The sequence below is a fragment of the Anomaloglossus baeobatrachus genome, chromosome 1, assembly GCF_048569485.1.
Source record: "Anomaloglossus baeobatrachus isolate aAnoBae1 chromosome 1, aAnoBae1.hap1, whole genome shotgun sequence".
NCBI classification, from domain to species: Eukaryota; Metazoa; Chordata; class Amphibia; order Anura; family Aromobatidae; genus Anomaloglossus; species Anomaloglossus baeobatrachus.
Window position 1 is genome coordinate 207694877 of NC_134353.1, and position 17418 is coordinate 207712294.

Sequence of the window (17418 nt, forward strand, 5' to 3'; positions counted from 1 at the left end):
CAGCTATGAGTGGTCATTAGCATCTTGAGCTCCTAGCAGCAGTTCACAAGCCAGCAGGAATTAACTCCTGTTGGCCTGAGAACCAGTGAACATAAAACAGCCGACACCTGACTCTGGCAGAAGAACTAAGAGACATCAGAATGCCTGTCAGACTTTGCAGTGTGTACGGAGTCCACTGACACCATGACACCTAGCAAGTACAGAGCAGAACATTGCACGACAAAATGAGAACAAAATTCCAAGTGGGGTAAATTAAAAAAAAAAAATCAATTCTGCTTTTGTTTTATTGTATTTGCGGTGTTAAAGGGGATCTGTCAGCAGGTTTTTGCTACCTCATTTGAGGACAACATGATATGGGCTAAAAGAATCTGAATCCAATGAGGTATCACTTAGATTACAGGCTGCAGCCATTCTGACACAATCTGAATTTTTAGTTTTAGGCTGGACTCACACAAACGTATGTAAAAACGATCCCATTCTCTTCCAGGAGAGTAGGACGATTTTTTTCTCACGTTATCCGTGTGCTCTCAGTGTGCAATCCGTTTTTTTCTCAGCAACTATTAGTCATTTACAGTCATTTACAGGATCATTTACAGTCCTGTACAGGAGCATTTACAGTGTTCAGTGCTACATGATAGAATTGCATCCATAAAAACGGACGTAACTAGGATGGTCCGTGTGCTGTCTGTGTGAAGTCCGTTTTTTTTCTCGCACCCATTGACTTGTATTGGCGAGTCTCGGACGTTTTCAGGATACAATCGCAGCATGTTGCAACTTTTCTTGCATCCAGAATCTGGATGCGAGAAAAGCTGACCAACTGCTCTGCCTCATTGACTAACATTGGTCAGTGCAATGTGAGATTTTCTCGCATTGTACTCGTCCGATTCATACGCTCGTGTGAGCGCACCCTTAGTCATATAGTCCAGAGAGCTGTCCCCGCCCACACCAGGCTCTCTATAGAGATTATACATTGACAGGGAGGTCTCAATCAGAGGAGAGGAGGGGGCATGTTAGACTGCCATGAATGTGAGTTTCTAGTTCCTTTAATAAACAATAAGAGTCCTGCTGCTTAAACATAGCAAATAAACACAAGATCAGACTGTGACAAAACAGGCAAGCCTGAACTTTGTGTTAGGCTTTTCTGCATGCTTGGTTCAGCTTACATAGCAAAAACCTGCTGATAGATTCCCTTTAAGTGTGTGGTAAAAATAACTTACAAATAGGATTCTATAAGTCAGTATAATTACAGACATACCCAACGTTTATGGGGTATTTTTAGATTTTTTTTTTTATAGTTAAAAAATGGTTTGTATTGTGCACACCAAGCTGATATTTTTATGGATCCCATTTTGATCACTTTTTATTACCTTTTTGGGGGGGGGGAAATGTGGCAACTAAAAACAGCAATTCTGGCACATACACTTTTAATTTCTTTTTGGTATTTAACATGCTGTATATATAAATGATTTTATATTTTGATGGTTTGGACTTTTACAAACAAAGAGATACCAAATATATGTTTGTTTGTTTTTTTACAAAGGAAACAGAAAAATATTAACATTTGTATATATTTTATTTTTTTTTATTTTTTTTACAGTATCCTCCAAATTGAAAAACAGAATTTCCCTGTGAGGTGTTGGTCACACGTTACTCCATCTGCAGACATTTTATGGCTAGAAATGATGTGTAGGTTCTGAGGAAATTTACATTAACAAGTGCTGAAGAACCTGTCATATACCATGTTCTCATCACATCTTATAAATTAAAGATAAAGTGGCCAATCCCTTTATCACAAGCTAAAAGGCAGGAATCTGACAGTCTGCTAATCACCCTCTTATATGTAAGGGAAGAATTAAATATTTTCATTCTGACATTACAATCTGATACAAAGGAATAAAATGTAGTCTGTCTACCAGTAATGCTAGAGAAAAACTATGTGTAGTCTCTAATGGCTGCATACAACAAACAATTGTATGATTATTTATATAAAAAAAAATTAGGTCACCATTAGAAATGAACGGACCCATGGAAGTTCAGGTCGACTGATTCAGCCGGACTTTAAATAAAGTTCGGTTTGTGTCCCGAACTTGACCTGAACTCCAATGGAAGTCACTAATTGGGCAGTTCGAGTTCCACCCACATGTAGCCGGCCATAAACAGGGTACTTCAAGGGGAGGATGGGCGAAATGTTTCCATTTTTTTTGGTGCACACTAAATCCGATAACTCTGTTTGTAGCCCCAGTGCGAGACGTTCGAACACTTCAAGTGGGCTGAACACCGAGCGTACCCGAGCACAGAGATGCTTGAGGAAGTGGATAGCAAATGTAAAGTACCCAAGCTCCAAACCTGAACTATGTTTTTATGATAAAGTCTGTGTTCGGTGCGAACACCAAACACTCATATCTAATCACCATCCTATAGTAAATTTGTGATTCCCTTGAACAATCCACATGTTGCATTTTGACTTTTACAGTACCTTAAAATAAGTACGATATATAGACTATCAAACTTACCGGACAGAAGTACGTGCTCTCCACTATGTGTTTAGCCACCACGGTGTTCTCTGCCGACAATGACATGATAAAGAGTAATGCATCTCGGGCCTGCTGTCCTACCGTGCCTTCTCGATGTATGAAAGGTATCAGCAGGGAGAATATAAGGAAGTTGGCAGCTCCCTGGTCTTCACTTGTGTGGAAGAACAGTTCTAGGATAGATGGATCTTTGGCAAGAATTGAACAGAGCTGGTTCAGTAAGACAACTAGTTTGGTTTCCACATTTGGAGTTGTTGTAGAAGAACATGTGCTTAGTAGCATCATCAATGGCTTCAAAATAGGCTTGTGATGTAGCAAAGGCTGGTGAGATTGAGTAACTAATAACTCATACATCCTCAATTGCTCAAACTTAGTCTCATCACTAAATTCTCTCCGGAGACTCCATAAAAACAGTTTCTCCATAATGTTCTCAGATACCACAAACTCCAGGATAGGCCCCATAGCAGCATCTTTCACCCGCTCTTCAATTAAAAGCAAGATCATATGTTCCACATAATTCTGTACCGCACTAACTTCGTCTGGAGTAATGGATCCATATCTTGCATGGGAATTCTTGAAAGGGTCATGTTTTTCCAAAATGCGTTGAACCTAGGAGAAAACAATCATCATGTAAAAACCCAAACAAAGCAGTTTTGCAATTAGCACAATTATTGGAAACTATAGTGCTTAGAATATTATTGAGAAGCTGGAGTGAAGCAGTTTGTAGAAGGAAAACACAATTTAAACATCAGCCTATGCAGCAGAGAAACAAAAAGCGTGCTTCAGAATGAGCAATAATCTTAATGAAGCTTAATTTGAACCACTCTCAGTGATCACATAAAATCACCACTGTGCAATCAAGATGCTGAAAACGTTCATTTGCAGTATTTTATCAATTGGTAAACAGGAGCCAAATGGTCCCAGAGCCGCATTACGTTTGTATATTATGTTAAATCTACCCATGACCTATGTGTGAACGGACAGATGTCCTCATATCTCTAAAATGAGCTTTATAGGAAAAAAAACAAAAACATTACCGTACCTTATTACCTGCAACCACAGTTCTGTTATGCATAATTGCATTTCTCATATTCATAAAATATAACTGAAATTACACTCGGGGGTAGCCACTTTAATTGCCTTTTCGGCTAACATGTATTATAAATAAATAATTGAAGCAAAGTTGATAAATACAATTAGGTATCGAAGTTGTAGAGGTAAAATAGTGGAAAACAGGGAGCTATTTGCATCGCAGTCCACGTTATATCATGCCCTATTAGACACACCAGGCAAATGGAAACAATACATAAAAATATACATTTCACATACAATTCAACCACAAATTATATAGTGAATGGGATACAGGGGAGATGTTAACGCCTGCATTGCTATAAACGATATCTTCTCATTTTTAAGCTATGCTGGTAATATATAGAAACGAGATTAGTTGTCTACTTTTCCATTTTATTATTGGATAATCTCAGGCATTTTCAGCTTATAATCTTCCTAATAGAACGGCAAGGATTTAGCTATAGTTACATAGTTACATAGTTACTTAGGTTGAAAAAAAGACCTAGGTCCTTCCTCCACCAGTTCTACATTTGGACACTAAAGGGGGCTTTACACGCTGCGACATCGCTAATGCGGAGTCGTTGGGGTCACGGAATTTGTGACGCACATCCGGCCGCATTAGCGATGTTGCTGCGTGTGACACAGATGAGCGATTTTGCATCGTTGCAAAAACGTGCAAAATCGCTCATCGGTGACATGGGGGGTCCATTCTTGATTATTGTTGCTGCTGCAGTAACGATGTAGTTCGTCGTTCCTGTGGCAGCACACATCGCTCCGTGTGACACCGCAGGAACGAGGAAGCTCTCCTTACCTGCCTCCCGGCTGCTATGAGGAAGGAAGGAGGTGGGCGGGATGTTACGTCCCGCTCATCTCCACCCCTCCGCTGCTATTGGGAGGCCGCTCAGTGACATCGCTGTGACGCCGCACGGACCGCCCCCTTAGAAAGGAGGCGGTTTGCCGGTCACAGCGACGTCGCCGGGCAGGTAAGTATGTGTAACGGGTCTGGGCGATGTTGTGCGGCACGGGCAGCGATTTGCCCGTCTCGCGCAACAGATGGGGGCGGGTACCCACATTAGCGATATCGGGACCGATATCGCAGTGTGTAAAGTAGCCTTTAGTCATTTATAACCAACAATGTTTTGTGTACTGAGGAAATCATCCAGCCCTTTTTTAAAAGCTGTTATAGTATCTGCCATTACTACCTCTTGTGGTAGGGCATTCCATAGTCTGACTGCTCTAACTGTAAAGAACCCTTTCCTATTTAGCTGTCGGAATCGCTTTTCTTCCACTCGCAGGGGGTACAGCTTTGGCAGTTACCTTCTGGTGAACTAGGTTGACCCAAAGGACTCCACATAAAGAAGCACCATTGGTGCAGATGACATGTGGAAGATATACATTTTGCTTAGGGCCCAAAAGCTTCATATTACACTTTTAGTGGCACCTTAAAGGAACCAATCAGTAGGATTTTCATATAGAAAATAAAGCCAGTGCTATACTGGTGCTAGGATGCTGAATGTAAGCATACCTTTTATTCTGAATTTTGATGTTCTATTTCAGAAATATGTTCCAAGTATAGTTACAGCAATGCACTGTTATTTGATTGACAGGTGCAATAGGAGCGGGAGGGTCTTGCTATCCATTCCTGTATCTGTCTGCCTGCTGGGCCTTCCTCAGTTTCTTTAGCAAGGCAGTGCTCATCTTGAAGGTGTGTTTGGAGCCAGTATCATGTTGGAATACTGCCCTACTGCCCAGTTTTCTAAGAAAGGCGATCATGCTCTGCTTCTGTTTGTCAAAGTACATATTGGCATTCATGGTTCCTTCAATGAACTGTGGCTCTCCACAGCCAGCAAGACACACTTATCTTTATACTCCTCGCCACACACACTTGACACCATCTGAACCAAATAAATTTCTCTTGGTCTCATCAGACCACAGTACATGGTTTCAGTAATCCATGTCCTTAGGCAGCTTGTCTTCAGCAAACTGTTTGCAGGTTTTCCTGTACATCATATTTAGAAGAGGCTTTCTTCTGGGATGATAGCCATCTAGACCAATTTGAAGCAATGCGCAGTGTATGATCTGAGCCCTGACAGGTGGACCCTCCACCCCTGTAACCTCTGCAGTAATGCTGACAGCATTCATATGTCCATTTTGAAAAGACAACCTTTGGATATGATGCTGAGCACGTGCACTCAACTCCTTTGGTTGACCATTATGACAACTGTTCTAAGTGAAACCTTTCTTGTTAAACCACTATATGGTCTTGGCCACCATGCTGCAGCTCAGTTTAAAGGTGTTGGATATCTGAAAGCCTAGGCCATCTTTATGTAGAACAGCAATTCTTTTTTTTCAGAGCCTCAGAGAATTTTTTGCCATGAGGTGCCATGTTGAACTTCCAGTGACCACTATGAGAGAGTGTGTGAGCGATAACACCAAATTTAACACACCTGCTCCCCATTCACACCTGAGACCTTGTAACACTAATGAATCACATGACAGCAGGGAGGGGAAATAGCTAATTAGGCACAATTTGGCCATTTTCACTTAAGAATGTACTCATTTTTGTTGACAATGGTTTTCACATTAATGCCTATATGTTTAGATATTTAGAGGGTACACAAAATTTACATTGTTATACAAGCTGTACACTGACTACTATACATTGTATCAAAGTGTCATATCTTCAGTATTGTCCCATGAAAAGACATAATAAAATATTGACAAAAATGTGATTGGTGTGTTCACTATTGTGATATAGTGTATAAAGCTGTTGGAAAACCCACATATAAACTTGGACAAAAACAAATGTCTTTTCAGTGGCATACCAAAAAAATAGCGGGAGACCACATGAATTAGGGGGCGAGCTGAGTTGCACCACCCTCCCGCATGCATGTGTAGTGATCAGGGTGTTAAAAGTGAATGTTAAAGGGAACCTGTCAGGTGCAAAATGCACCCAGAACCACGAGCAGTGCTGGGTGCATATTGCTAATCCCTGTCTAACCGTCCCTGTATACACTAGCATCGATAAAGAGATCTTTAGAAAAAGTATTTCTAAAGATCTTTTATCGTATGCTAATGAGCGTGGGAATTAGTCCCCTGAGCGTTAGTTCCCATTGCCAGTTGGCTCCATTAGCATGTTAGCACGCCCCAGTGGGTGTGTTAACATGCTAATGCGTGTGCAGGGTCAGAGGATGATCTCACTCACCTCTCCGCCGCCATCGCGTCCAACTGGGGATTTCGCCTCAGTGCGCATGACCCCGGAGTTTGGGCATGCGGACTATGAAGCCGGGTGTATGTGTCCTAGCTTCAAACTGAAGTAGTGCGCATGACCCAAACTCCGGGGTCATGTGCACTTTGCCGAAATCCAGCGTCGGACGTGATGGCGGCAGAGAGGTGAGTGAGATCATCCTCGGACCCTGCACATTCATTAGCAAGTTAGTACACCCACAGGGGCATACTAACATGCTAATGGGGGCGACTGGCAAAGGGAACTAACGCCCAGGGGGACTAGTCCCCACGCTCATTAGCATATGATAAAAGATCTTTAGAAAATTACATTTTTGTGTACTCACCGTAAAATGTCTTCCTTGGAGCCTTTCATTGGGGACACAGACAGTGGGTAGTATGGTGTCTCCAGGGGAGGCGTGACACTAGATTTGCAAAAGTGTTAGCTCCTCCCCCCACAGCATATACCCTAGCTAGGCAGGAAACTAGCTCAGTTTGGTGTAAAAGCAGTAGGAGAAGGACAACCAAAACCATAAGAGTGGGAGCTGTGTCCCCCAATGAAAGGCTCCAAGGAAGACATTTTACGGTGAGTACACAAAAATGTCATTTCCTTTCTCGCCTTTTCATTGGGGGACACAGACAGTGGGATGTCCCAAAGCAGTCCCTGGGTGGGAACTGAACTATTAACATTGTGTAACATCAGACTAAGAGCTGACTAACAACTGCAACTGCAGTGAACACATATCAACACTGTCAAGAAACCGAGCAGTGGCCACTTATAAATGGGCCACTGCCGCCTGAAGGACTTGTCTTCCAAGAGCAGCATCCGCGGAAGCATGAGTATGCACTCTGTAGAATTTTGTAAGAAAGACTAGGGCGTCGGAGCCGAGCGCTAGCGGGTCTCTCGACCGGGATATGAAGGGATGTATTTTGGCATTCATTCGAGACGCCATGAGGTCCACATCCGGGAGTCCCTAACGAAGAGTGATCTGATGGAACACTTTGTCGTGGAGGGACTATTCCCCTGCCGCTAGATCTTGCCTGCTGAGAAAGTCTGCAGCCCAGTTGTCTACCCCTGGGATATGGACAGCTGAAATAATGGGGATGTGCTTCTCTGCCCAAAGAAGAATCCTGGATACGTCCTTCATTGCTGCTTTGCTGCGAGTTCCTCCCTGACGGTTGATGTAAGCCACGGCCGTGGCATTGTCTGACTTGATCCGAACAGGGAGGCCCAATAGTAAGGGTTGAAAATTCTGAAGGGCCAAAAATATGGCTCTGATCTCCAGAACATTGATGTGCAGGGAGAGCTCGGAAGGACAGTATCCGTGAACAGTGTGGTGGAGAAACACCGCCCCCCAGCCTATCAGGCTGGTATCCGTCGTGACTACTTGCCAGTGGACCGGGCGGAAGGACTTCCCTTGAGATAGGGATGAGGCTTGAGTCCACCAGACGAGGGAGCTGAGCGCAGACCGAGATAGGCGGACTGACCGGTCTAGGGAAGCTGGATTCTTGTCCCAGGAGGATAGAAGATCAAATTGTAGAGGGTGCAGATGGAATTGGGCAAAGGACACGGTTTCTATGACCGCCACCATCTTGCCTAACACTCTCATTCCATTCCAAAGGGATGTGTGACCGCGAGAGCGGAGGGATTGGGTGGCCCGGATCAGAGAAGACCTCTTGTCCTCTGGAAGAAAAACCCGGGACTGAGCCGTGTCTATCAGTATACCTAAAAAGGTGATGCGCTGATGAGGAATGAGGGATGACTTGTTGAAGTTGATAAGCCACCCTAGCCTTGACAGCGTGTCTAGGCAAATCTGCACGCTTTCTGGGCAAACTTGAAGAGAGCACCCTTTGACAAGAAGGTCGTCCAAATAGGGAACGACCAGGATGCCTTTGGGGTGTAAAATGGACATGACGGCCGCCATGACCTTTGTGAAGACCCGAGGAGCAGTGGCCAGCCCAAAGGGGAGGGCCCTGAATTGGAAATGACGGTGTCCTACGGCAAAGCGAAGGAACCGTTGATGAGAGACACATATGGGAATGTGTAAATAAGCATCTTGAACGTCTATGGAAGCTAGGAATTCTCCAGGTTCCATGGCGGCTAGCACAGCTCTCAATGATTCCATTCGGAAAGTTCAAATCCGTACGAATTTGTTCAGCCATTTGAGGTCCAAGATAGGGCAGACAGAGCCATCTTTTTTCGGAACGACAAAAAGGTTTGAATAGAAACTTTTGCTGCGCTGTTCCAGGGGCACTGGAATGATAACATTTGCTTTCTGTAAAGAGGCTATGGCCTGAAATAAGGCCTGGCTTTGAGTTTTGGACTTTGGAAGACGAAAACACAGAAACCTGTTGGCCGGCAGGGAATGGAAATCGATCTTTTAACCTGAGGTGACGATTTCTCGAACCCAAGCATCGTGAGTGTGGTCTAGCCAGATATCCCGAAAAAGCAGAAGCCGCCCTCCAACAGGAGTCGGATCTGAGGGATACCTGGCGTCATGCTGAGTGGGCCTGTACAGAGCGAGGTCCTTTGGGTTTAGGTTGCTTGGAGTGGGAATGCCAAGAAGAGCCCCTTGAGGTACTGGATCATCGATCTGAGCATTGGGACGATCCTTGGGCTGATGGTTTTTGGGGGGCAGGTCGAAAGAACTGCCTGTGCCAAGGAGATTTTTTTAAAATTCCTGGATACAGGCCGCTTTTGAGGTAGAATGGTACTTTTACCACCCGTCGTCTCAGATATGAGTTTGTCCAAGGATTCTCCAAACAGACGCAGGCCATGGAAGGGGAGTGTGGACAGGGATTTCTTGGAGGCACTGTCCGCATTCCATATTTTTAGCCAAAGGACTCTGCGGGCAAAGACAGCATTGGCCGCCGATAGGGCTGACAAACTAGCTGCATCTAGGGAGCCGTGAAGAAAATAATTAGAGGCTAGAGAGAAGAAATCAAGGATCTCAAAAGCCGCCGGGGGAATATTACAAGAGCGAAGCATCCTGCGTAGGTTCTTGCTCCACACCCCCATAGCTCTCGTGACCCATGTTAAGGCAAACAGGGAGCGAAGAGAGGAGCCCGAAGCCTGGAAAATAGATTTGACCGCAGCATCAACTGCGCGGTCGGACGAGTCCTTGAGAGACGCGATGTCTGAAACAGACATGACCGTGTGTTTAGCCAGTCTGGATGCTGGTGGATCCACAATGGGGGGTACTGACCAGGGCTTAACCATTTCAGGGAAAGGGATAAGCGAATGAAGAGAAGGGTTTTTTATTAAACCTTCTATCAGGGTGATCCCACCGTTTAGATATAATTTGCTGAAAAACCGGATCCTGAGCAAAGGATTTAGGAGGCTTCTTGACCCGCTTGATTGCCGACTGAGAATTCGGGTCAGGAGGCTGATCAGAGATCGACAGAGAGTGATTGACAGCCGAAATTAGTGTGTCTTCTATATGCCTAGACTCAGAAAGGACATCTGAATCAGAGTCAGAGTCTTGAGAATCGTGACTACTAAAGGTCACAGAACCTCGGTCAGACTGACTATCGTCCGAGTCGGATGAGGCGTAGAGGTCGCAATGGCGCCTTTTTACGTTCTGGGGAAGAGGGACCAGACGAAGCAGGCGTGCTCCTCTGAGGGAGCTGAGCCAGGGAAAGGCTGTGGGAGCTTGAGGACGGCTGGGATATCTGAGCGTCAAGGGGGGTGGGGGGGGGGGGGGGGGGGGGGGGGGGGGGGGGGGGGGGGGGGGGGGGGGGGGGGGGGGGCTGTGGGAGCTTGAGGACGGCTGGGATATCTGAGCGTCAAGGTCATCTAACCTTTTAGACATTAGAAGAGCCCATGCAGGCATTACGTCATCAGACGGGGGTGCTGCCTGGCCGGTGGCCGCAGCAGAATCCAGAGACTGCACGGCATCCTTGTCCGGCAACGGGGTCTGTTGTGACACGCTAGAAGGGGCATCGCAGCCCCGGCATAGTGGACAGCTTCGGCCATTAGAAAACGAGCGTCCACAGGTGGTACAGGCATAGTACAGGTCCATATAGGACGCCTGAGAAGCTTTATCACCCTTGTGGTTACGCATGTCAGCAATTGAATCCTACAGCCATATAGGGGTAGAGTTATATGAGTGAGGAGCCACTAGCAGTATTATAAAGTGACTGCTATGCACAGCCGGTATATATCGTAGCAAACTGGCATATACTGTCAAACAGCCGGCATATACCTGCAGGCAGAGCCAGTATATACCGCTGATATACACCGCTAGCCAGCAGGCACACACCGCTAGAGAGACAGCGATATACCGCTGAGCAGAGCGGTATATAGTGCTGCAGAAGTGCAGAGCCAAGGAGGCGATCTCACCCGAGTCTGCTCCCCACGTGGAAAATGGCGTCCAGTGTTCCTGGCAGCATGGAGGAGAGAGACAGCCCCCGGAGGCTGATTGGTCTCAGGGCTGGGACTAAGTGTGACGGCCAATCGGAAAGGAGCTGCTCCTGAGTGAGGGAGCGGCTTCCAGAGCAGTGAGAGGGGGCATTGCTAGTATGCAGGCCGAAGCCGGGGGCTAAATTAATGACGCTCCCCGGGATCACGGCCTGCATTGCCCCACCGGCGCCATTCCAGGCGGCGGTTTGGAGGCAGGGGACATATGACTCGTCGTCTCCCTACCTGCTCCTGGCTCCGTCTGAAGACGCGTCGGTGATGGATGCGGGGATCTCAGGGACGCATCTTCGGCTCAAGGCTGAAGCAGGTCCTCGGGTCTGCTTAGCCATCTGGAGCTACCTTGGTGTGAGGTGCTTCCAGGGAGCCTGGAGGGGTACGCAGACCCGACCACTTGGGCTCGAGGGAAGACTGACGGCTTGTGCACGCCAGGTTTCCTCTGCCCGTACACGGGGGGGAATGGGGGTGGCAGGGCATCCTAGTATTGCCCCTATCAAAAATAGAATGAATAAGAAAAAGAAAACAAAATAAAAAGTAAAAATAAGCTGGCCTGAGACACCTCTGGTGGAGCTCAGTCCAGACATAGCCTCCCTGCTGATACTAGAAAAAACTGAGCTAGTTTCCTGCCTAGCTAGGGTATATGCTGTGGGGGAAGGAGCTTACACTTTTGCAAATCTAGTGTCACGCCTCCCCTGGAGACACCATACTACCCACTGTCTGTGTCCCCCAATGAAAAGGCGAGAAAGGAATTTTTTTTCTAAAGATCTCTTTATCTATGCTAGTATATACAGGGACGGTTAGGCAGGGAATAAAAAAATGCACCCATTACTACTCGTGGTTCTGGGTGCATATTGGACCTCACAGGTTCCCTTTAAATGGCTGCAGGTTTAGCTATAAAATTGTGCAGATATTTAACAATCTTATTGAAAATCTGTCCTCCTCAAGTGCGTTTATTGTTAAGCCACATGCAACTACTGCTATTTGGGACCATACCCTTTAAGTCAATGGATGGAAGCCAAAATGGAAAATATTTTTAAATGAGAAAATCTGCACAACTCTTTAGACATCACGATTTTGAAAGTGTGTCAAATAAATGAAAAACTGTTTATCATAAATGCATCCAGCATTCAGTGCAATGATGAAGCCAAATATATAGTTACTTTTTGAGCTATTAATGAATACTGTGTTATTTTAATTAGATTTTTAACCACGTCTGATGTTTAATTTCACGATAAATCACCTTTTATCCGCTGTAAACTCCCTTGTTACATAAACTCATAGAAATGATTTTGATTTTGTACTAGGCATTCTGCAATTAGCAAGCCCAACATCTGCTGTTCTGCATTACCATCTCCACTATGCATTAGCCTACCACACCATGTATCCATTTAGCTTATCCAATAATACCCATGGTCTACTTGTGACTCTGCTCATACAATTATTAAAAAGACGGACTTCAATTGTTTCACTTGCCAATTTAAATTAACAGTAAATTACAATTATGTACTTCATTAGTAAATTTTAACTTTTGGTCTGAAATACTAAAAGTAGATCACATTATAGAAGAAAAATTAAAATAAAGAATAAACTGGGCAACTACTTACCAATCCAACGCCACCATCTAAAATATTAGTAGGACTAATATATGTAAAGCTCTGCAGGATCAAAGCAATTGCTACATGGTATACATTTTTTGATAACCCCACAGTCATAATAAGGTCCTCAATAGATGTATGATGTCAGTTATGATGAATGGTAAAAATGCAAAAAAATAATATAATAAAGGGAATAGCTCGAATAACGTTTTTTAAGCATTTTGCCATTAATCTCCAACTTCCTATATAAAAAAGGTCTTAAAGGGATTGTCCAGTGAAACTAAGTAACTTATGAATCATTGGGGTGTGACTGCCGAAACTCACAACTATTAGCAAAAGGGTACACTTTTATTTCTGTTAGAATGTAGCAGTGGTGCGCATGCTCATGAAAGCTCCTTCTTCATTGAGAGAAAACGAAATAAAGGCTAGTTGTCATGTGACAGTAAGAATGAAAATTGCATGAACCAGTTCTGGACTGGAGATCTGGAGACGTGCTCACGTGGGGTCACTCCTGCTGCGAATGCTGTCTTGTTTCCGTGCAATCTGCTCGGCTGCTTGTGAGACCCTATAGCTAGAATTCAGCAAGTACCTAACTATTCATATTCGCTATGCTCATAATGAATACTGTCTAATACTTGCGTATTCATTCCGAATAGCGTGTACAATGCAAGGCAATGGGGAAAAACTTGCAAAGTATCGAGTAACCCTAATGCCGTACTATTTGTGTGAGTAGCAAATAGTACGGCATTCGGGTTACTCGCTACTTTGCGAGTTTTACCCATTGACTGGCATTGCACACGCTATTCAGAATGAATATGCAAGTATTAGACAGTATTTGTTACGAGTATACCGAGTATGAATAGTTAGGTACTCGCTCAACTCTACTTCTAACCTAACAGGTCTGCCGTCTCCCTACTGGGCCTTGCGGATATCTTCAACAAGAAAGAGGCTGAGACTCTGCAGCCACACAAACCATATGACTGCCCTATTGACCTTCTCCCTGGGTCTACTTCACCCATATCTACCCTCTGCCCCCGGCTGAGACCCAAGCTATGTTCGAGTACATAAAGGAGATCCTAGTAAGAGGTTTCATCAAAAGTCTTCCTCACTGGCCAGAGCCGGATTCTTTGCCAAGATAAAGGATGGGTTTGTTCGGCATTATATCTACTATAGTGGTCTTAATCAAATAACGGTCAAGAACAAATATCTGCTGCTGCTTATATCAGAATTATTTGACAGATTCCAAGGTTTTAGCATTTTCTCCAAACTCGACCTCCGTGGTGCCTCCGTGGTGCATACAATCTGGTCTGGATACAGTATATATTCCAAGATCTGCTCTACACATGTGTGGTGGTAAACCTTGACAACATTCTCATGTTCTCACTGGACTTGCCTACACACAGGAAGAATGTTCATCAGGTGCTGAACAGATTAAGGGAGAACGGTCTACATGCCAAATATGAGAATTGTCTCTTTGAGCAGTCCTCTCTGCCTTTCTTAGTCTACATTATCTCGGATACCAGCCTAAGGAGGGATCCAGACAAGCTGTCAGCGGTACAGAAGTGGCCTCGTCCCGACGGTCTGAAAGCGATTCCTCAGTTTCGCTAATTATAATAGGTAGTTTATCCCGCAGTTCTTGACCTGCAAAGGGTTGAATCCGAAAGCATGGACGCCAGAAGCAGAAGATTCCTTTATCTCCCTCAAGCAGGCCTTCTCTTGAGCTGCGGCGCTGCATAGACTGGAGACTAGCAAGCAGTTTATCCTGGAGATGGATGCTTCATCTTCCGCTGTGGTCCTCACGCAGAAGTCAGCTAAGGGTAAGACTGTAACTTGCAGATTCTTTTCCAGGGCCTTCTCTCCAGGTGAGCGCTACTCTTTTGGCAACCAAGAATTACTGGCGAACAAATTGGCATTGGAGGAAGTGGTGCATCCAGTCATCATCTTCATTGACCACAAGAACTGGCCTATCTCTAGTCGGCTCAGAGGTTGAATCTGCGCCAAGCATGGTGATCGCTGTTGTTTGACAACTTCGAATTTGCATTTTTGCTCGGCAGAGAAAAACGTCAAGGCCGATGCACTGTCGCGGTCATTTGTCGGCTGATCATGAGGAGGAGTCACAGCATATTAGCACACCAAGGAACATTTTTCTCACTTATGATATGACAAATGGCATAATCAGAATTATCAGATGACCTGCTCATGCTGCATCGCCTTGACCTGCAAGTGCCAGCGGTCAGGACTACAGTTGTACTCACACCTGAAAGACGCAAATACAATTGATAGCTAGGAGTCGGTACACTACACCTTCTCTGAGCCACCTGCTTGGAAACCAGCTGAAGTGACAGCCAAATCCCATTACGGGGGATGGCAAAATGCAGTCACCCTCTGTGCCCCCCCAAAATATGCCTGCAGTTCTGCCGAGTGGTCGGACTCCCATTCAGACCATTAGTTATCACCTATTCCCCTACTTTACTTTTGATGTGTTAGATGGGTACTTGGAACCGCATGGAACCGACGGCTACACCCCCAATACTCCCCCTGTCCTTTGCTGCAGTAGGGAGCTTTACACTTGTATGTGACGTAACGTCCCATAAGAGAGGGATGAGGAGCAGCTACTATGGTATTTAATTGATTTACAAGTGATCTAAAGATACTAGAACTGCAGTGCACAGCTCAGCTTCACAGTGTATGAGGGCAGGGACAGTACAATATTTTTTTTTATCTCCCTGGAGTACCCCTTCAATGTCTCAATAACAGCTGCAAATTTTAATAGACAGTAAATTACAAAATTGCTTGTTATTTCTAAGCACTATCCAATAACACTCATCTACGAAGATGGGAATAAGCTGGTTCACTGTATACTGATGTCTCTGTTCTTTTTAGCAAATTTTGATTTAGATGCTATAATAGAAAATAATCAAAACACTGTAACAACAATTATGTGATAAGATCGGTACATTATAAATGATCTAATAATATTTCACAGCAGTGACATGAAAAGATTGTTTTATCCCAGATAGATTATAAGAGCAATCAGAAAATATCTTGTACAGAACTTATCACCAGAATAAATCATATACTGTATCTCATTTAGTCCAACACCTGAGGGAGGCAATAAAACATGTATTATCTAAGTGTTGCTTGATACCTCATTGTCCTCCAACTACCTTGAAATTTCACATTTTTACTGTGGAAGGTCAGGGTCACGCAGTGCAGTTTTGGATGCAAGGAGTAGTATTTCCATTAGGGCAGTTTTTGCTGAGGGTTCCACAGTTTTTTGTTGAAAAAGCACCTCTTTCAGATTTTACTTTAAAATCTATACTGTTTTTTTAGCACCTTGATGATCTTACATCATAACAACTATAGATTTTGTAGCATTGATTCATATTGAAGGCAGCTGCCAAGCCGGCAGGAGTCTACCGCAACCTTGCATCAAAGACGCAGAGAGCATCAAGCCTATCTGACAAACACTGACCGACAGTATTAAAAGGGAACCTGACAGTTGCTACATACTGCCTGATCTACAGGCAGCATGTACCTGACATTGCATGGTTTCAGCATCATTCTGTGGTCAGGTATCTCTTGTTATACCAGCCACAAGCTTTCTTTCATTGGAGTGCTGTCATGACAGACACGGGTCTTCAGGAGACTCCAGACTGTAATAACAACCCATTGGTGCATCACCGGCTCACTGATGGGTGTTTAGAACAGCGCCCCCACCTGGGCTGCAGTCTGTAAATGCCACAGTCACAGAGTAACAGTGGCATCTACTGATTAGCAGCAGCGGGCAGAAAGCCACTCAAGGCTGTTAGAGGCAGATGATCACAGTTCCTGAGCCCGCATTTAAGAACAGGACCCGACATATGATGTACCAGTAGGCCAAATGTCGAGAAGGCGTTAAAAATAAAATGTAGAATTGTTGTTATTTTTTTCATTCCATCTCCAAAAATGGGTAATAAAATGTAATCAAAAAAGTTTTATGTATCACATAATGGTATCACTGAAAACTATACCTTGTAATGCAAAACATAAGCCCCAAATAGCTCCATTGGTAGTAAAACTTATGGCTCTCAGAATATATGACACAAAAATATTTTTTTTATCAAACCGTGAATTTATTGTACAAATGTGTTAAAAGTAACAACACAAAACTGTATAAATTTGGTATAGTCATAATTTTTAAACCTAGAAAAACAACAGTAGAAATACTGACACAGACATAAAAAAGCTAGACTGCAGTTTGCCAAAATGGCCATGAGTAAGCCAAAACCCTTCTGGCAAAGCGTCTTGTGGAGAGATGAGACCAAGATATGTGCTTTACCAAAAAGCTCTAATTCTACTGTTTTCCGAAAACTGAATAAGGCCTACAAAGAAAAAACACAGTATTTACAGTGAAATTTAGAGGAGGTTCAAAGCTGTTTTGTGGTTGTTTTACTGCCTCTGGCACTGGGTGCCTTCACTGTGTGCAACGCATCATGAAATCTAAAGAAGATTACCAAAAGATTTTGGGTCGCAATGTAGTTGCCCAGTGTCAGAAAGCTGGGTTTGTGTCCTAGGTCATGGGTCTTCTTGTAGGACA

General features: G+C 44.3%; 1 protein-coding gene across 1 annotated transcript in view; it reads right to left on the reverse strand.

Moving 5' to 3' along the window:
* Positions 1 to 17418, reverse strand: part of FHIP1A (FHF complex subunit HOOK interacting protein 1A) — a 358441-nt gene that overhangs the window by 205162 nt on the left and 135861 nt on the right. Inside the window, exon 4 of the mRNA XM_075335558.1 lies at positions 2514 to 3140. Within this exon, the coding sequence (XP_075191673.1) occupies positions 2514 to 3140 (627 nt within the window). The remainder of the gene's footprint in view (positions 1 to 2513; positions 3141 to 17418) is intronic.